The 20,201-nt window shown below is 51.9% G+C and overlaps 2 protein-coding genes across 3 annotated transcripts; both read right to left on the bottom strand.

Moving 5' to 3' along the window:
- Positions 1-1,267: 1,267 nt before the first annotated feature.
- Positions 1,268-13,568, bottom strand: WDR73 (WD repeat domain 73). The gene is made up of 8 exons (XM_001498408.4): positions 13,419-13,568; positions 12,842-12,909; positions 12,271-12,359; positions 10,689-10,777; positions 9,984-10,048; positions 3,971-4,135; positions 3,262-3,627; positions 1,268-2,242 (listed from the first exon to the last, which is right to left on the bottom strand). Exons 1-8 carry the CDS (start codon positions 13,457-13,459, stop codon positions 2,007-2,009), a joined length of 1,119 nt encoding a protein of 372 aa, XP_001498458.1. The 5' UTR covers positions 13,460-13,568; the 3' UTR covers positions 1,268-2,006.
- A 792-nt stretch (positions 13,569-14,360) lies between these two features.
- NMB (neuromedin B) lies at positions 14,361-17,616 on the bottom strand. 2 transcript variants are annotated; one of them, XM_001502607.7, is made up of 3 exons: positions 17,086-17,616; positions 16,289-16,455; positions 14,361-14,644 (listed from the first exon to the last, which is right to left on the bottom strand). In XM_001502607.7, exons 1-3 carry the CDS (start codon positions 17,240-17,242, stop codon positions 14,609-14,611), a joined length of 360 nt encoding a protein of 119 aa, XP_001502657.3. In that variant the 5' UTR covers positions 17,243-17,616; the 3' UTR covers positions 14,361-14,608. The 2 variants fall into 2 exon arrangements, with proteins under 2 accessions (XP_001502657.3, XP_014589184.1); XM_014733698.3 differs by having other exon boundaries at positions 14,361-14,639; positions 17,086-17,513.
- Between the last annotated feature and the right edge of the window lie 2,585 nt (positions 17,617-20,201).

Genomic DNA, 20,201 nt, shown 5'->3' with positions numbered 1-20,201 from the left:
GTTTGATGAGCAGTGCCATGTCCGCGCCCAGGATGTGAACCAACGAAACACTGGACTGCCTGCAGCGGAGCGTGCGAACTTAACCGCTTGGCCATGGGGCCAGCCCCAGGGCCAATCTTCCTCACACACACACGAAAAGACCATTTTAACCATTTTTAAGTGTAACATTAAGTACATTCACATTTTGTGCAACTATCACTACTATCCAACTCCAGAATTTCTGCATCACCCCAAGCTGACCCTGTGTACCCGTGAACAGTAACTCCCACTCCCCCGCCCCGCAGCCCCGGCAATCCCCATTCCATTCTCTGTCTCTACGAAGTGGCTACTGAAGGTACCTCATTTGAGTAGAATCATGTATTTTGCGTCTGACTCACTTCCTGGCATCCATTTTGCCCAAGTCTAAGGGTGGGGGAACTCTGAGCCACGTCATTGACTGGTTGCATGTCATACATGAAACGTATCCCAAACAGTGAAAGAGCACGTGAAGACGCCTGCCGCAGACAGGGGCCTCTGATCGCACATCCTTGCTTCTCCTGCCTGGGCGTCTACATGCCCTCACTCACAGCCGCAACAGCGCCTCCCTTCTCGGCTCACACCGCCCCGTCCCTCGGAGCCCTTCAGGGACTCCCAGGCTCGGCCCCTTGGCACGGCTCAAGGGCTATTACTGATCGGCCACAGCCCATTTTCTCAGTTGTATTTCTAACTTCCTCTGCTTGCCAGACTGGGGCTGCGCCCTTTCTGGCTTCTGTCTTCCTGTCTGTTCCTGTGCCTGGAACACCGCCCACCCCCACCCTCCAGGCCTGAAGGAAGGACACAACGTGGAGTACCACATTCCCTGATCACACCTGGTCTCTAACCAAGCAGAGGTGGCTACTCCGCCCTCTGTGCTCCCAGAACACGTGGCCCCTTCCCTCTGAGTGCTCCCCCCAGCTCCCCCTCTACTGGGCCATATTTGTACGTCTGTGTCTCGTATCCCAGCGTTCAGCCTGGTACTTGGTGCACAGCAACACGCAGCGAATGCTGATTGAGAGAATCAGAACCACTAGCGTCACCTCCTTCCCCCACAGCTGTGGGGACACCTGCGTCCCTCCCTGACCTCCCAAGACGGGACCCGTCATAATAACCAGTCACAGCGACTGGCAAAGGCCACGAGGCAGACTGCGGGTGAGGCAGGAGAAACAGCCATGACTGTTGCCGTCATACATCGGCACCGTCTCTACGGAGCGCACTTTGGCAGTATTTATAAAACCTAAAAACGCACATATCCTCCGCCTTAGAAATTTATCTACAGACATACTGTTCATAGGTACAAAAGTTGTTTCACACTATTTGTAACAGCAAAAGATTAGCAAATGTCAATTGTCATTTCCCAGGAGCCTGGACATGTAAGCTGGGCAGCTGCACAATGCCACACTACACGCCCGGGAGAAAGACCCTCACTGCTGCTTGGCTCCTGTTGAACATGCATCATGACACCGCTCTCAGCTGTAGAAAGTAATAATGCTTTAAAATTTGGCAATTTGGTAGGCAAGAATGGCATAATCTTGTTTTAACTGCTATTTCCTTCATTGCTACTGGGGTTGACTTTTTTCATCTTAATTGGTTTTAGTTCTATAAAAACGTTTGTAAACGAAACAAGTTTACATTTGTCAGCTCTTCTGATTCTGATTCTCACTATGGTGTTGTGAATACAGACAGGCAGAAAGCAGCGCATTTCACACTTGTGGGAAACGGGCTCCCACATCCAACAGGAGCTGCCAAATATTTATCGTGCCATGCATGCTACCAGTTACTTTTTAACATATTACTTCTACTTTTCCCAACAACCCTGCGAGGTATTACTAGTCTCATTTTGCAATAAAGAAACTGGGGCTAGGAGAGGCTGGTTAACTTGCCCAAGGCTGCTCAGCTGGTGACAGAGACCTGTGGTCCTCGAGTCCTAAATCAGAAGCCTTGCTACGTAGCTCCTCCTCTTCCTAGAGGCCTGGGCAGAGATGCTGGTGTCAGCAGGAGGCACGGAGGTCCACCCAGTCCCACACGTGCAGAGAGGCGTCACTCGCTGCAGACAACAAGGTCCTTGGCTTTTGGGGGTGCCAGGTATGGGTGGTGACCAGTGGAGCAGTGTCTATCCCATTGCCATCTAGGAAGACGTGACCTCTGTGAGTGAAGAGAGGTTCTGCTTGGCCCCCCATTCCATCCCAAGACATGACATCATAGACCTGGACAGTCCCATCAAAACCTGAGGAAGAACAAGAAAAGAGAAGAGTGACACTGCATCTCTAAAATACTTTCTATAATTTGCTCTATGGTACCAAAACAGGCTATAGGATGAGGAATCAAACAGTAACAAGATACTTAAAGCCCAACCGAAGAGCACGTAACATCTGCCCTGAGTGTGGGCAGATGACGGCTCCAGGAGGCACGAGCGACAAACATCCACTGGACATCTGTCATGTGCCAGGCCCAAGGCTGACGCTGGACGTGCGTTCTCTCTTTTAATCCTCACATCTGTACGAAATAGGTACTATTGTTTTCTGCACAAAACTGAGCCTTAAGAGACTATTTCAAACCTTTTCCACTTGCCCAAATTCTAACCCCTCCACCTCTGGGTCCCTCTCAGTGGATGGCCTTGTCTCCTAGTGGATGGAGAAACAGAAGCCTGTAGAGAGGGACACCCCGGTCCCCCCGTGACCTAGCTCTACCACATTCGCTCCATCCTGTGTCTTCCTGTTACCAAACAGCCAATCCTCCACCCGTCTGTGCTTCTCTTCTGCTCCTTCTGGATTCTGCTGTTATCAATGACCCTTTCTTGCTCTCTCAACTACCCTTCCCACTGGCTTTTGGATACCCTCATTAAATACCCTCATTCAACTAGATATGCCAGGCCAGACCTGGGAGCCTGCTGACCTAGCCAGCTTGCTATAATTTGAAAACCAAGCAGACTGAGATGCGCCCTTGACATCTATCTGTATGTCTTTCCGGTACAGCCCCACAGCTGTCCTAGGCCTCTCCACCAACCTCAGCACTGAATTCCTGCTGGGATAGGAAAGGCCTGCTACCAGTGTATGGACGTTTAGTAGCCAGAATGGGGACGGGCCTGCTGCTGAAAAACCTGGAGAACTAATCCAGAGCTTCTCTGTGCACAACTTTAACTTCTGGGGCCAGATTTATTATGGAGCTACAAGCTTCTTCCTGAGCACCTGGTATTCCCTAGAAGAGAGAGGTCAAATAACGGACAAAAGTCCTGCTCAGCAGTACCTGAAATGGCCAGGCAGTTGTCCAGGCCTGGAGCCCACGTCACTCGCAGCAGCTCTGGGGCGGGGCTGGGTGTGGACACCGCGCACTGGACTGAGCTTTCAGGATGGGAGAGATCCCGGCAGTCAAGAAGACAGAGATGCCCATCTGAGCCAAGGCTGGCAATGTGGGGCCCAGGGCCCCGGCCCCTACCCCCAACTTCTGCACACCACCTCCCCCCACCGGACCCAGGGCAGGGGCTGAGATTCTCTGACGGGGCCCACTTCTGGCGAGTGTCCACGAGCCCCAACCGGCCCGAGGTACAGCAGAAGGCAAAGGTGTGTGCATCGAGGACCTGCAGGCTGCTCAGCTCGTCACTGTCACTGACACCTGGAAGACAGAGGCCGAAAGAGAAAAGCTGCTGGCGTCAGAGGGACTGGCCGGTCACAAGTCCCTTCCTCTGGGAAGCTTCCCAGCAGTCCAGGCAGAATGAACCACATCTCCCCTCGCCCGCTCATCTCGCCATATTCTACTCAGCTGGTGGGTGCTGGTCCCCAGGACTGCCTCTCGAAACCCCAGAGCAGGAGCCCCTCAGGCCAGGGCTCGCCTCTCGTGCATCTTGTTAACCCAGCATTTGGCGCACAGGGTTGAATTCAATTTCAAACATGGCCGAGCAGGGCTGGGAGGCAGACGCTGGCTGGAGGAGCCAGCAAGGCGTGAGCTGTTGCAGTACCTGAGGTGTACATGGTCTTCTGGGACTCCAGATCCACGACCTTCAGACTGCTGAGCCTCACCCCGTGGAGGATGCCAGGTGCCACTGACGAGAAGATGGCTACCCTAGGCCAGAGATGCCCTTCTTTCTCGTGGACCGCAATGGTGCTGACAGCCTGGATAACATCTGGGGGAAAGCGGAAGAGACTAAAATCCAGGATGTTAAGGAAGGTTTGAAACATTACACAGTGAAGGCCAGCCAGCCTTCCCCAGAACATTTAGAAGGACAAGGGAGAAGGGAGCTGACAGCTGGCAGGAGCGGACGTGGAGACTAAACACTCTGCATTATGTTTCCATTTCTGAAACTGTTGGAAGTGCTTTAAATTCTTTGTAATTTGTCTTATAAACTATTTTGCAAATGAGAGATAATGAATCAGAGCAGCCACCTCAAAACCCCAAAAGCAGTTCTGGCTTTTTATAGTTTTGTGGTGAACGAGTAAAGGAAGAGAACAGGAAAGAACATGCTGACGATGTCATTTACACCTTAAGTGAAAATAACAGGTACAGAGTTCAAGAACTACTATTATTTCTTCAAAAACACGTTCCACGACCTCAGGCAATTTGCTGAAGCCTAGGAGGTGAAGGTTACAGGGCAGGTGTGTGGTCTTCAAAGGCAGCCTGGGCAAGCAAGCCCACGTCTTTTTTACACTGAACATAAGAAGGACATACTGGTCCCCAAGCTGGGTTGGCCTGCAGTCTGACCTGTTTGTCTCAACCTGCATGGTGAGCAGGCAGGCTCTTGTCCCCGGAGCAGTCTACATTTGTGGCTACTCTTAATACAAGCCATTTATACACAGTTCAGAACAAGCAGTCTGCTGGACAAACTACTTAAAGAGAGACGCATATTTTCCATTTTATATCTTCTCGCTCCAAGAGGGGGCTCATTATTTGGTTTCCACATTCTCTGAAAAATACGTATTTTTTATAATTCTAAAGGATAGGTAAAAGTCAGAGTGAGGAAGGAATGGATGAGAGAAGCAAGCCTAACACAGCTCATCAAGTGAGCACGCGGCAACACGTCCCTCGAGAGAGCTCACATACAAGGAGTGCACAGAAGGACGCGTCTGGGCTGCGCTGGAAGGTGGAGGACCCTTGAGTCCTGCTCCCAAAGCCTAGACTCTGCGCACTGACTCCAGACCTGCTGAGCTTCACTGCTCCTCCCGCAGGGGCCGCACAGGTTCAGAGAAGACACGACAGCTGAGCCTCAGGATGAGAGCTGGTCCCCGCGGAGTGCCCATGAGACTGTGCTTCAAACCCGCCCCAAGCACAGTTTGTCTGGCTCTCCCAGGCCACACTGAGTGGCTCCCTCTCCCCTGTCCACAGACCCTGAGGGGCCTGGTTGGACTCCCCAGGAGCTGCCGCTCTGAGCAGGGGAGGGTTCTCAGACATGATCTGTCCCCACACGGGGGGAAGGAGGCCGCCAAGGGAAAGCCTGCAAAGACCTATGTCAAAGACGCCATGGAAAGACAGGCTCCAGGGCCCGACTGGAGAGCTGTTCTGTAATTACGACAGGGAAGGAAGTGCCCTCCTCTAGGGAATCCACGCCATGTTTCCAAAGCAGCCCCAAGCTGAGAGGAGAGACTGCTATGAAACCAAAGCAAAAGACACAGCGAGGCACCTCCAAGAACCCCAAGGGCAATAAAGGAAGGAAGGCTGTGTCTGAAGATTAAACCAACATAGAAAGGGTCAGAGGAGAGGTGGGCACACTCTGGAAGGAGCCAGAATGGCTCCCAGACCGGCACACTGAGCAAACACGTGAACACGTCTAAAGGGAAGCCGTGTCCATGAGACAAGCTGTTCAACCACAGAGGCAGAGAAAGTGGAGCCTGTCCAGGGTGGAGGGAGCCACACCAGACTAAATATTTAACTTCAAAGTGGAAGCAGCTAGTGACACTCAGCTGAGACCTTCAGATATGTATTCCTCCAACTCAGACACTTCCACGCCCCCGGGCTGAGAAGGGGCTTGGCGCGGCCCAGGGGCGTGGGCAGCTCTTGGCTGGGCAGTGCGCCCTCACAGGTTCATACCCTGTGCCTAGGCGCGTGAAACACAACTTAGAAAGCTCTGAGCTAATTCCCCTTGTTTGGGTTAAGTTTATCACAAGCCTTTGATTAGGTTAGGTCTTCTATAGGCAAAGAATAAGGACCTGGACTACTCCCCTTTTATGGGTACTTACTTTGTCATTATAAACTAATAAATGAACTCTGGCCTAGACAGCAGTCCTGTGAGTCCGGTGAGGGTGTCAGCCCCCATAAACAGATTCGATTTGTTGTGGATGCACTGACAAAGTCAGGTTTCTGAGACATCAAAGCTGTGGGTCAAAACCTGGAGCTCGGAAAATTCACCAAGACAATGCTGTGCTTTTAGGCTTCTGGGAAAACAGCTGGCCAGTCTTCCCGAGGCTCTGGAATATTCTGCACTAATATCTAGGCGAAGAAAACTTTTTATCTGATTTCCGACTCCCAAGAGTGTCAGAGTAAGTCCCTTGGGCCATTTGCTCCCTTAGGCCTGAGGCTCCAGGGTCTTTAAGGTACCGGCACCCCAGGCCCTGTCAGGACAAAAGGCAGCTCCAAGGCGCCTCCAAGCTGTTAGAAAGACTCCCCTGCTCTCGTCTTTAACCCACTGCTGTCCCACACAGCCTACTTTTAGGTAAAGATAAAAACAATTACAAGTTACTGGCATAGGGACAGACATATTGATCAATGGAAGAGAACTGAGAGTCCAGAAATAAATCCTTCTATTTATGGGCAATTGATTTTCAACAAAGGCACCAAGGCAAATGGATGGAGAAAGGTTAGGCTTTTTGACAAAGGTGCTGGGACAACTGGATATTCACATGCAAAAAGAGGAACTTAGACCCTTACCTCATACCGTACACAAAAGTCAATGCTAAAGAGATCAGAGACTTAAATGTTGGAGTTAAACAATAAAACTTTGGGGGAAAAAAAATAGGGGAAAATCTATGGGTTAGGTGAAGATTTCTTAGATATAACACCAAAAATACACTCCATAAAAGAAAACACTGATAAATTGGACCTCATCAAAATTTAAAACTTTTATGCTTCAAGGGACACTATTAAGAAAATGAAAAGACAAGTAACAGACTGGGAGGAAATATTAGCAAAACACACTATCTGAAAAATAACTTGTACCCAGAATGTGCAAAGAACTCCTACAACTCAATCAAGACAAAAAAAGCCAATCAAAAAGTGGGAAAAACAGGGGCTGGCCCTGTGGCCGAGTGGTTAAGTTCACGCGCTCCACTTCGGCGGCCCAGGGTTTTGCTGGTTTGGATCCTGGGTGCGGGCCTAGCGCTGCTCATCAGCCCATGCTGAGGCGGCGTCCCACACACCACAACTAGAAGGACCCACAACTAAAATATACAACTATGTACTGGAGGGCTTTGGGGGAAGAAGGAAAAATAAAAAATAAAAACAAAATCTTAAAAAAATAAATGGGCAAAATATGTGATAAAATATAAGCAACAAGAAAGCAAGGAACAAATGTTTTTGCTTGCTGCTGTAACCCCAGAACCCTGCCCAATGTTTGACACATCGGAAGCACACAATGAATGTTTGTTCACTGAATGATGAGATGTTAGCTACTGCTACAAATAACAGTAATAATGATAATTATTATTATTATAAACGTGACCTTTCGTGGATAGATTTACCCCCAGGAACCAGCTCTAAGCAAACTGGTGGCATAGCCCACACTGCTGGCCGGCAAACACCCCGCCAACTTTTTTCAGAGCCCCTACATCCATGCTGAGATGAATTATCATTATCTGACCACAGCTACCGCCAGGCATGGCTATGAGCAGACTCTGAAGTCAAACCAGACCTAAGTCTTGCTTCTGCTACTATCTTTGTGACTCTGAACAAGTTAGCCTCTCTGGCACAGAGTTTGTTGTCAGACTCACGAGAATTTAAAGAGATCACGAGTGGAAAGTGCTTAGTACACGGCCTGGAATACAACACACACTCACTAAGATCACTGTCGCATCTTACAAATTGTTGACTAACCTGAACAGATACCTACCAAAATGTACAGTGAAAGCACAATCTCAAAGGGTCTGTGACAGCATGTTGTCTCAGCCTGCTGGGGGCAAGAACGACAGCAAAACTCCCTCATCAAGATTTGAACAGGCATTTCACCAAAGAAGACACATGAATGGCTAATAAGCACACGAAAAAATGCTCAACGTTATAGTCACTGAGGAAATGCAAATGAAAACCACAATGACAGACAATTTCACACAGTTAGGATGGAGCTAATAAAAGAGATAGACAATAACAAGTGTTGGTGAGGACACGGAGAAACGGGAACCCTCACAGACTGCTGGTGGGAATGGTAATGATGACGCCATTGTGGAAAACAGTCTGGAAGTTTCTTCAGCGTCTATCCAAGAGAAATGGAAACGTACGTCCACACAGAGACTTGCACATGAACGTTCTTAGTGGCATCATTCATAACAGCCAAAAATCAGATCCCTCAACTCATGAAAGGATAGACAAACGTGGAACATCCACACAGTGGAGCACTGTTCATCATAAAAAGGAGCAAACTAGCAATACACACTATGTCATGGTGGACCACAAAAGCAGCATGCTAAGTGAAAGAAGCCCGATACAGGAGGCCACATATCGTGTGATTTCATTGATATGAAACGTCCAGAAAAGGCCATCTATTAGAGAGAGAAAGTAGATCAGTGGCTGCCTGGGCAGGGTGTGGGCGTGCAGATTAACAGTAAATGGCATGATGGATCTTACCGGGGTTTTGAAAAATGTTCTAAAACTGACTCAGAGTGCTGGTTGCACAACTTGTTAAACTTAGTAAAAATCACAGAATTGTACACTTAAAATGGGGAGAAACAACAAGGAAAGCCCACGGGGTCAGTGCCCTCACAAGCAGATGAGCAGGCCCAGCCCCTCTGCAGCAGTGAAGCCTGGGAGAAGCTGAAGCCGTGGCAGGTTCTGGGAAGCACCCAGCGAGGTGGTGTGGGCCTGGGCAGAGGACCACACAGGCGAGGGGGGGGCTCCCAGAGTTGGGGCCTGTGGCTCAGAGGCAACATCCACACTGCCAACAATGCTCTCACGGAGGGACGTGGAGAAGGGGCTGGGTCAGGACTGCATGCTCTGGTGCCTGCCTGTGGGGGAAACTGCAAACCCACTGCTGGAGGGCCAGCTACTTCCCACTAGGGAACTCCCCTCCGCTCCCAGAGGGAACAGGACTAACACTTTCTGCCCCGTTGTGGTCCCCTGTTGGGGAGCAGAGCGACTTCTCTGAGGTGGAGACTGGTGAGCGCAGCCTTTTGCTCATTCACTATTTTCCTTCCGTGAGACCAGTGTGCGTGCAAAGAGCGGGGACCTCCTCGCTGCCTCCTTTCCCTCCAGGAGGTGAGCTCACCCAAACAGCCCTAGCTCTGCCGTTGCCTCTGCCCCTGCCTGGGGGAGAGGCCCTGGTTCACGAGGTGCTCTGCCTATGACTGGGTTGGTAAACTCAACTCCTGGAGCAAGTTCCAGGAAGCTCCATTTGGGGCCTGTGTGCCATGCTGTGGTTGCTAACTCATCTTTGCCTGCATTAAAGGATACTGCATTTTAATTCCCACTTGGCTCTGAGTCACTATCTTTTTCTTTTCTTTTTTTTTGGTGAAGATTGGCTCTGAGCTAACATCTGTTGCCAATCTTCCTCTTTGTGCTTGAGGAAGATTGCACCTGAGCTAACATTTGCGTCAATCTTCCTCTATTTTGTATGTGGGACGCCACCACAGTGTGACTTGACAAGCAGTGTGTAGGTCTACACCCGGGATCTGAACCTGTGAACCCTGGGCTGCCGAAGCAGAACACACCAACTTAACTACTACACCACCAGGCTGGCCCCAAGAGTCAACTTCTTAATTGGTTCAGATTAGGGGGTGGGGGTGTGTATCAGGCTTTCCTACAACCCAAACCCCCACCAAGTCAAATTCACTCACCACTGTCCTCTGCGACCTGCCACACCTGCAGGTAACAACCTGGAAGGCCACTGGTCACCAGCAACCTATTCAGGATGGATAGGAATCTCAGTCCAGACAGTGGGGAGCTCACCCACGTCCCCCAGCCTTTCCCTTCTTCAGCCCCTCAGCCCGGGATTCGTATACTCTCCGTATCAGGGAAGCTTACTGCAGGAAGGGGTCATCAGGACCCGTCATCTCATTTAACGGGAGAGGGGCAGGCTCCCTCCACTTTAGGGACAGGCCACAGCTCCTGGCGAGTCACAGGACTGAGCACAGGCTTCCACATGCTGTGACGTGTCCCAGAGAGGACACCAGCATGGAGCCTGAAGACACAACCCTGACCCAGAGACTCTCAGCCTCTGCCAACTGAGCTATCAGCCCCAACCATCAGCTCTCTGAGAAACTAAGAGCGACGTTCTTCTCTATATCTATTCCCCGGAGCAACCCCAGCGATCTGTGGGTTACACTGGTCAAAAGGTCTGTGAGAGACCATGAAGGCACCCAGCCATGCTTTCTTTGTATTTCAGATCTCTGCATGTGCATGCATGTGCTCACGTGTGCCCATGTGCTCACGTGTGCCCATGTGCTGAGGGGGTAGGGCTGGGGATGAAAAGGCAGGATACCCCTGGTGTTTCCAGACACTCCATCCTGAACAGAAGGTCTGGGTCACAGAGCTGACCGTACCTGGTGTCCGGCACATGCTTCAGATCAAAGACAGGCCTGTCTGAAAATCCTCCGTGGCGGACCTTAAAATCTCTTTCCGGGAACAAGCCCTAAAATACAAAGGGGCGGCCGATCAGATAGGGCCTGCTCTCCAAAGAGCTGTTTCAGACGTGCTCTAGGTAAGGAGCTAGAGCCCAGGCAGCAGGCAGCCATGCAGGATGCTCAGCTGCCAACAGATACTGCTCCCTGCAGGGCCTCGGTGGCTGCTATTTATAAACACGGGTCTCAGCTGCCTACACAGACGGCTTCCTTTCTGCCCTGCACATTCAAAACCCTTCTAACCTTTCCCCAGCCCCTCTCACTACAGCACAAGTCTGATACTCCAGGCCTTCTTAGAGGACTCACAGAGGCCTAACAGCCTCATCAAAGAAAGTTGGAATGTTATCAGCCAACTGACACATTCCCCATCCTCCCACACCACCCACTGGAAGTCAGATGGGTTCTTCCAGCAGCAGAAATATACAACCACCAATTACCCAGTGTTCACTGCAGCAGCCGCTGTGTTTAGTGCTTTATCTACTTCATCAAGTTGGATTCTTACAACCACCAGTGATGTAGGTACTATAATTATCCCTATTCTAAAATGACAAAACTAAGGCACAGGGAGCTTAAGCAACTTTTCGAAGGTCACACAGGGATTATGTTGTGAATCTGAACCCAGGTCTGTGTAACCAAAGTTCATGCTCTTAGCCACTAGAGCTATCTACTATCTGCACGTGAGGAACTGGAAGTAGGGGAAAAGGAGGTGGCCGTAAGGCAAGAGATGAAAAGCCAGGGGTGAGGTGGGAGGTAAACCAGGCCTCTCGTCAAGCTCAGTCTGGGCAAGCTCCCGGCTGAAGCTGGAGTGGTGGGGACGCGGGCGACCAAGAGCCCTAGGCAGGGAATTTGCCAGGCGGCCCTATCAGATGAGTCTGAACGATTCTATAGCAACATTAGGCAGCTATCAACTCTTCCCTTCTTTTTTGGGGGGAAAATATAAAGGTTTGTTCCTTACAAGACCTGGAAATTACACAGCATACCTGGGGCCACACATCAAGGGCTCAGGTAGAAAGAGAGAGAGAGAGAACTCTTTTCTTGTTGACACATACTCTTCTCTTGGCTTCGGAAACACTAACCTTTTCTGAGACTCCTACTTCAAAGACGATTCCTTCTCAGCCTTCCCTGTGGGCTCATCTTCCTCTACTCACTCCTTAAATGTATCCCTGAGGTTCTGGCTCTAGTCATTTCTCCTCTTATTTCTTATACACTACACATTCATCCTAGGGGACCTTAACCACCCTCTATACCCTAATGGCTCCCTAAATCTATTTTTAACAAAACAAAATTGACCTCCTCCTCCAGGAGCCCTCTGTAAATCATGACATTCTGAAGCACCTATCTCTGTGCATATTTGCCTCCCTCTACTAGACTGTAAGGGCAGGCCCAGGGCTTGTCACTCTTTCTAGCAGCCAGGACGATATCCAGTAGACAACAGGGGCTCCATAAAGGTTTCAAACATGAGTAAAAGTAGACACATATACTCAGCATTTGTATTTCAACTTACCTGGTTTTCTTTTACAGAAAGTCTGAAAGGTAATGTCAGATGAAGAATCTCATTTTTTTTCCGACTTTCATAGCCAGCAACAAAGACTCCTGGAAAAAGAAGCAGAAGTAACTGTGACAAACTGCTAGAAAGACTGCATCACGGCTGGGTCTAGAAACTCTGCCAAATCCTCCAAAGCAACGATAAACTCCTTTGCCATTGGTATACAGTCTTGTATTGGGGTGTGGAAGAAACCTAGATCTTTTTTTTGCTGAGGAAGATTGTCCCTGAGCTAACATCTGTGCCAACCTTCCTCTCTATTTTGTATGTGGGTCGCTGCCACAGCGTGGCTGCTGACAGTAGTGTAGGTCCCTCCCGGGGATGGAACCCAACCACCAGGCCACCAGGGCTGGCCCCAAATCTAGATCTTAAAGGAGAAACATAAGTGCTGCCTGGCCACACAATTGCTACCAGGGACCAGGAGGCCCTCAGGCTCCCAGAAGAGTGGGTTGCATCCCTTTGAGCTGAGCTCCCGAGTCCCAGCCCGAGGAGTGGGACTCTGCCTCCTTCAGGGCCAGGCAGGGCTTATCACCTTTGTCACCAATCCATTCAAGGACTCGAGTGGCTTCCGAGAGGTCGAACGCATGGAAATCCTGGTACCTACACGACAGGAACACAACGTCGGCCGGTGCACGACACTGCACTGTTGTTAAGGAACTGAGCTGGCAGCACGGTTGGGTGGCTGGGGGCCCGGGCTCTGCAGCCAGGCCGCGCTGGGATCAAGTCTTGTTACACATTTTACCCGCTGCGCGCCTGGGACCAGGCCAGTCCCAATTCCCCGGAGCCTCGCTCCGCATCTGTAAGGTGGAACTCCCAGGGTACCCGGACTCCCCGAGGGTGATGCGAGGAATCAACGAGCTAACCCACGTTCACGGCTGAACTCACAGGCTGGCGCAAGATAACTGCCCCCTTATGTTATTATCCTGCCAAGCACTGCCCTTAGCAGAACCTCACCCGACCTGCGCCCACAGGAAGGCGCCGTGTCCCAGACCAGGCAGCCGAGGCCCCGCCCCGCGGCCAGCGCCGCCCCATGCACGCCAGGATTCCCCACGCGCCCCACCCGCGCCCGCCCAGGCCCGGAGCCCAGGTCCCAAGCCCACAGAATTTACAAGCGCAACGACTCCACCAGCCAGTCCTCCGCGGGCTCCATGGCAACTGTCGCTTCCGGTTCCTCACTTCCGCCGCCCCACTTCCGCCTCGGAACCTCCCTTGGCCCGCGCGGCCCTCTCGCGAGGAGTGTGCGCGGCCTGCCCTTGCCGGGGGGCGTGGCCTCTCGCCAGGGGCGGGGCGGAGAAGTGTTGGGGCGCAGCCGCAGACGCGCCGTGCCCTCGCTCGGCTGGGTCAGGGCTTCTCCGGGTAAGAGCTCCGGGAAAAATGACGTAAAATCAGGGATTCCCAGGATGTCAGCTCCAGGTGAGCCTGAGGGACCAAATACCCGCCTGTTTTACGACCGGGTATTTGCAGATCAGAGGACCAAGGCCAACAGGACGCCCCGTTAAATTCGAATTTTGAGTATGTCCGTACAATATTTAGGACATCTTGTACGAAAAGATTATTGTTTATCTGAAATTCGAATTTAACGGGGTGTCCTGTATTTTTACTTGCTAACTCTGGCAACCTTACCCAAGGCAAGCGGAGAGAGGAAGCGGACAGCGGGGTCTGGATCCCAGCCCGGCGCTCTCCCTTGTGTGTGCCGGACACTCCCCTCAGAGCTTGGCGCGAGGAAGAAATAAGATGGGGTAAGCAAAGCCCCGCTGTGTAGTGCAGGCAGCTCCCTTTACAGGCGAGGAAACAGGAGAGACCTGCCTGTGCCAGTAGGTGGCAGAGGCGAGAGGAGAACCCAGCGCCTGGCACAGGACCTGGCATCCAGCAGGCGTTGAGTACCTGCTTGCTGAATGAGCGAATGAGTAGGAGTCCTGAGTCAGTGCCTGGCTAGTACCGTGGAGTGTTCTGGGCTTTTTGGAGCCAGCCCCATCTCACTGAAGACCCGGTCCTCCAGCCCCCTTTCCCTCCCATTCCGTCAAACCTGGCTGGAAGGAGAGGGCCAGACATTCTATGTAAAGAGGAGGGTTTTATTCATAACTTCAACAGGGAAGCAAGACATACAGTAGGAACATAATTTGTGTCTGCATTGGCAATATTCCTGGTGACTCAACTAGAAATCACAGTAATGGAGTAACAACCGAGATTTGAGCCCAGGATTTACATCCAGATGGGGCCACTGCCAGGGTCCCATTCAGCACCTTCCCTGGGTGGGCACAAGCTAAGCCATGTCGTCCTGTCTTCCTCGTTAATGGCATCACTTCTGCAGCAATTGTACCAGCAGCCTCCTGTGCTGAAGGGGAACACACAGAGGAATTAACCTGGGCAGAAGGGGCAAATGATAGGGGCATCCTGCCATTCCTAAGGGCTAGGCATCCACAGAGGTAGGAGGGGTAGGTTCTCAGCTGAGGCAGGTCCCCCAGCACCTTTCTCCCTGAAGAAGGGCCTGAGAGGGGTTGGGGCAATGGTTTTCTCAGAATAACAGCCCCAACCTCAGAGAATGGGCACGACAGTCAAAGGACATCATGGAAGTAAAGTCCAAGTACAGTGCCTGGTCCTGGGCAAGAGTCAGTGTTTTCACTCCCCTGCCCCCAGCTCTGCCCCAGCCCTCACTTCTGAAGCCCCATCCCCAAGGGCTAGGTACTGCTTTCTAGCTGTCTGCATGTTTCAGGCCTTTGACCAACAGCCCCAGAGGTGACATTGTCTCCCTTCAGATTCAGCCAGCCCAAGCTCCTGCCCTTAGTGGCTGGGGGTTCTGTGCATCAGGAGAGTCAGTGAGATTGACTGGGGCTGGACCTTCTCTAGGGAATGCCCCTCCCTTCTTTCAAAACATACAGACTACATGCTAGGGATACAAAGGTGAGTCAGCAACAGGTGCTGCCAGGGGGCTCACGGACCGGTAATAGCACCCGTTTACTAAGTGCTTTGTATGTGCCAGGCATCATCCATTTGATGGATGAGAAGATGAGGCTTAGAGAGGTTAACTGACATTTCTAAGGTCACACAGCTACTAAGCAGCTGGGTTATGAGCCTAGGACACTGTTGCCAGAACCCACATTCTACCACATCACACTGCCATTTTGCACACAGCAACAGAGGACCAGGGAAGGTGGAGTGGGGACAGCACCAGGAGCAGGGAATGGAAGAGCTGCCCCTCTACCAGGCTGGAGACTAAGGCGGCTGGGCTCCAGCTTTAGGGCCTTGAACCCCCATAGGTCAGTGGTTTACAACCAGGGGTGATGTTGGCTCCCTCCCCCGTCCCCTCACCAGAGGACCTCTGGCAACATCTAGAGGCATTTTTCGTTGTGAAAATTGTGCGGTGGAGAGGGAGGATGCTCTAGTGGATGGAGACCAGGGAAGCTGCTACACTGCCTGCAATGCACAGGCTAGCCCCCACAACCAAGAATTATCCAGCCCAGAATGTCAAGAGTGCTGAGGTTGAGACCCTGCCATGGGTCACTGAGGCAGATGAGAGACTGGGAAGAGCACTGGTCATGGTAAACAAGATCCAAACTCTGTCTTGGCTGATAACTGACTCTTCTCTTCCCTCTCTGGGGCTCAGGGTCCCAACTCTGGCTACAAGGACATACAGGGCACTGCAAAGGTGGAAAACTGGGGTGCGGCAAATCTGTGTGGACTGGCGAGGGAAAGCCCTGCTGCAAGAGGCTGGGTAATCCTAGGCTCTGACTGTAAATTGGGCAATAGGTGAGGGGAACTTCTTCCCCTACTTCTTGCTCCATGGGGTTTGCTGGGAGGGTCAGCTTCCTTTCTTTGGAGTCCTCTCCCTTTGAGCTCTGATCACAGGGAGAGCCAGAAATCTCTGGCTTTCTGGGGTCCATCACGCCCTGGTGGGGCAGTTACACCCTAAGCCCAGTGCTGGATCCAGGGGCAGCCCTGGCTGAGCCTGGCCTGGGCCCAAGGTGGGGGCCTGGCTCACCTGGGTGTGAGATGCTGGGCTGTCGAGGCTCAGGCCCAGAGCTTTCTTTAGCAGGAGGATCCTGAGCAGATCATGACTCAGCTGCAGCCTCTGGTCCCTCAGGGAGATGTGGGGAGCTGTCCCCAGTGGGGATGGGATGGCCAGACTCTTCTTGCCCATGAAGTGACCTAGAAATGAGATGCGGAGGCACAAAGAAGTCAGGGAGTGAGGATCTGATCCCAGTGGGGAAGTTCCTGACCTCTCCCATCTTTCAGTTCTCGTGGCAAGAAGATACACAACTTTCCTCCTTCTCCTTCTCACCAAGGAGCTGCAAAGACCCCCGGGGTTGACAGCCTGTACCTCAGCTTTTCCTGAACAGGTAGAGAGGGTGGAGATGGCATGGCTGGAAGGAGGGAGGCATGGCCCAGGGCCAGGGAGAAACTCTGCCAGTTGTGCTCCCTGCTTAGAAGAGGGACAGGAAAGGGCAGGGAAGGAAGTGGAGAAGGAATAGGTGCCTGGAAGGTGGAGGTGCAGAGAGAAGACACGCCAGAGGTTAGAAGATTCAGTAGAATCTTGCCTAAGTAGAATCAGCTGGAGGGCAGATCTAGGATCCAGCCCCAGGTCTGCTTTAAACTGGCTGAATACTCTTAGCCAAGTCACTGACCGATCTGGCTCTCAGGTTCCCCATCTGTTAAATCAGATGAGTTCCAGGGTTCCCACCAGCCGGGACACTAGTGTCCATGGCTGAAGAACAGCCAGAGAAGGAACATGGGGTCAGAGGAGGGTGAGGGGCGCCTGCCGGGGTCCCGAAGACTTACCGGTGGCCCAGAGGTTGCCCCGCGGGTGCACTCGGATCTTGCCGGCCCGGCTGCGGGGCTCCGGGAGATCCCAGCCGAGCGGGGCGGTGCTGGCCGCGAGCAGAGCGAAGAGCAGGAGGCCGCCGAACAGCCGCGCGCCCCCCGCCCGCAGGGTCATAGCTCTACCCGGCGCGCCTCGCCACCGCCCCAATGTGCGGCGCCCGCCTTCCCTTCTTTTAAACCCGCGCCCAGGGGGCGGAGCCTGTCCGGGAGGCGGAGCCTGCCCAGGGCCTGCCCCCGCGCTCCACCTGCTCCGCCTTCCCAGTCCCAGTGCGGCCCGCGAGCCCTCGGGTGGGGGTCTCTGTCCGCGACCCGCACGCCCGCACTCCTGCCCCCACGTGGGCACCGCTCCCTTAGGGCCTCTGTCCCAAGCTCGCCACCTTCAGGCTAAGGACCTGGCCCGGGGCAAGTGGGGTCCCCCGGTCTCCCTCCACTCCCACCGGCGTTGGGCCGACAGCAGTTCTTCGCCTCGGAGCTTCTCTTTGTAAGGGCGAAAGTGGGGGCGAGGACGCCTGCTCCTGTGTAACACTGGCGTCACAGCGTCCAGCAAAGGGCCAGGCGCCAGAGGGGCTCCGTAGGATGCCCATCGGCCCCTCCCGCAGGGCTCTGACCGTGCTCAACCCTCTTTGCACTCTCACTGCCAGCACTCAGGCAGAACGATGGATGCTGGGATAAGGCCCCCCAGGAATGGGCACCCCGCTAGGAAGAGCCTGGCCTGTCAGCCGGGCAACAGGCAGATCTCTGGGTCAGGGGAGTGGAAAGAGCACAGGTGTCCAGATACAAGTGTGTGAACTCGTTGAACCTCTTTCTTCAACTGTAAAATGGGAATAACCACATTGCCCTATTTTTAATAATTTTACATGTTTTAGCACAATTATTTTGTGGCAGGAAGCCGCAGTCCTCTAGGACTGCCCTCTCACACTCAGCACTCTCCTCCTCCCAAGGTGCTGTCTAGACTTGTCTTGGAAAGAACTTCTGGGTCAGCAGCATCAGTGTAGGCAAAGACGGTGTGCTCCAGAATAATATGTTTATTTCTGCTTAAATGTTTGGACTAAACACCAATGTTCAGAGCACTCTGCTAGGCACAGGAGGAGGGGAGACAAGAGGTAATTCCCCACTCCCAAGGGAGTTCATCTCATTGGAGAGACAGAACACAAAGGAGGGCGTGATGAAGGAGCGGGGTACAGACCAACCCCTGGACTCTGGACTCTTCCCTGAAACACTGCACAGTGTGGCTGTGACAGAACCTACTCCCCAGTCTGGCTCAATAACGGTACTTGTGATCATTCCTCTTGCATGTATCTAGCGCAGCAAGCCCTGCTAGCTCTATGGATCAGCATCTTAATAGCCTTTATGAGAAGCTGATTGTCGCGCTCAGCTCCTGGGAGCATGACATGCAGGACAGGAGCACTCCATTTCTGGCCCTGGCTTTTTCCCCGATCTCTTTGCTTCTCATCCCCCACCCTGGCATTTACACCTCTCTGCATTCTTGTCACTGCTTAGCCATGCTGTACAGATATAGCTCTTATCACCTTCCCATAATAATCATTCCCTTTGTGACCCCCTCCCTCTCCTCTGCATCAACCACATACCATCCTCTCTTCTCTGGTCCACGGATGGAGAAACTAGTGGGAAAACATAGGAGCTGGTATTAATTGCTGCCTGATTTAAATGCTTGAAGGAACTTTATTGGGTAGATTTCTCTTTCCTCATTTCATAGTTGGAAACAGGCTCACAGGTTGAGTCACTGCCCAGACGTCACACTGGAATCAGACTTTGGGTCTGTCTGGACCACTCTATCGGACACCCAAAGTTGTACAGGGCAGATGCTGCTTTCCCTAAACACACCCACACCTGCTTTACCATTCCAAGTTTAAACATTGCATTGGTGTAGATTTCTCAGGAGGGAGGGGGAGCAGGCACTGCATTTACTTTCACCTCTCTTCTGCAGGTGACCCTGGAGCTTTGCGTTCTGCTCTGATAGGTTCTTTATATTTAAGCCAAGCCTCCTCTGACACAGCCTGGGTTCACTGCTCCAACCACAGCCCCCGGACAGACCCCAGATGTCCCTGAAATCACTGTATGTCAGCCTAGCAGAGGAAAAAGGGGCTTCTGAGGACTCTGGAGAAAGCAGCAGGGCAGCGGCTTCATGGCCAGCTATAACACACTGTCCCAGGAGGGAGGAGGATTAGGCACAGCAGAGAGGGTGGCTTGCCCAAGATAGCACTTCCAAGCGGGATCTCCCAGGGAGTGCTAGGCTGAGTTTAGAACAAGGACCTGAACTGCCAACTGCCTGTTCCCCAAGTCCACTGTGATGGCAAGGGAAGTCCAAAGGCCTCCATCCCAATGGGAAGACTGACAGTGAATCATGGAGGCGCATGGGGAAGCTCTTCAGAGCGTACCCTTGACCCTTCCCATGTTTCTACAACATTCAAGGTCATCCACAGAAAATGTAGAGAAGATTCATAGGACAATCCAAAAGATAATTAAGGGGTGAAAGATAGATGGGAAATCCTGTTATAACCAACACCAATGAAACATTTAAACTGCACCATGGTTTTTAATCAAAGGTTGCTTGAAATAAAGGACACATATATTACTAGTTGCTATATTTTCATTAAGTTGCAATCAATTACAAGTAACACCTTTTCACAACTGAGTCTTTTTTGTTGTTGTTTTCCAAAAGCACTTACATACATGCTCCTTTGATCACCAACACTATTTTGCTGTAGTAAAGACTAGTATTATGCCCACCTTATAGATAAGTCAACTTAAGTACAAACCAAGTTAGTTGCAGAGAAACTAAACAAATGGAGAAACCAGTGTGTGGACTCCAAACACATGAAAGGCACAGAGGACAAGAGAGAAAGTGAAAAGCAGAAATTTAAATTAGACGTAAAGAATCCGGTGAAAAGGAATGATGACAAACGTAGAGCTGCTCAGACTAGGATGGCATACAATCACTCTCCTGGCAGACCTCCGCGCACAAGCTCTCCATCTGTGTGGGCTGGGGAGATGAGATCTTGAGATAACTCAGGTCCCGCTCTTTAGTTTCAGAATGGGGAAGGGGCTGCAGA

This window comes from Equus caballus, chromosome 1, assembly GCF_041296265.1.
Source record: "Equus caballus isolate H_3958 breed thoroughbred chromosome 1, TB-T2T, whole genome shotgun sequence".
NCBI lineage: Eukaryota > Metazoa > Chordata > Mammalia > Perissodactyla > Equidae > Equus > Equus caballus.
The sequence above is the reverse complement of the archived record's forward strand: the minus strand, read 5'-3'. Positions and strand labels throughout refer to the sequence as shown.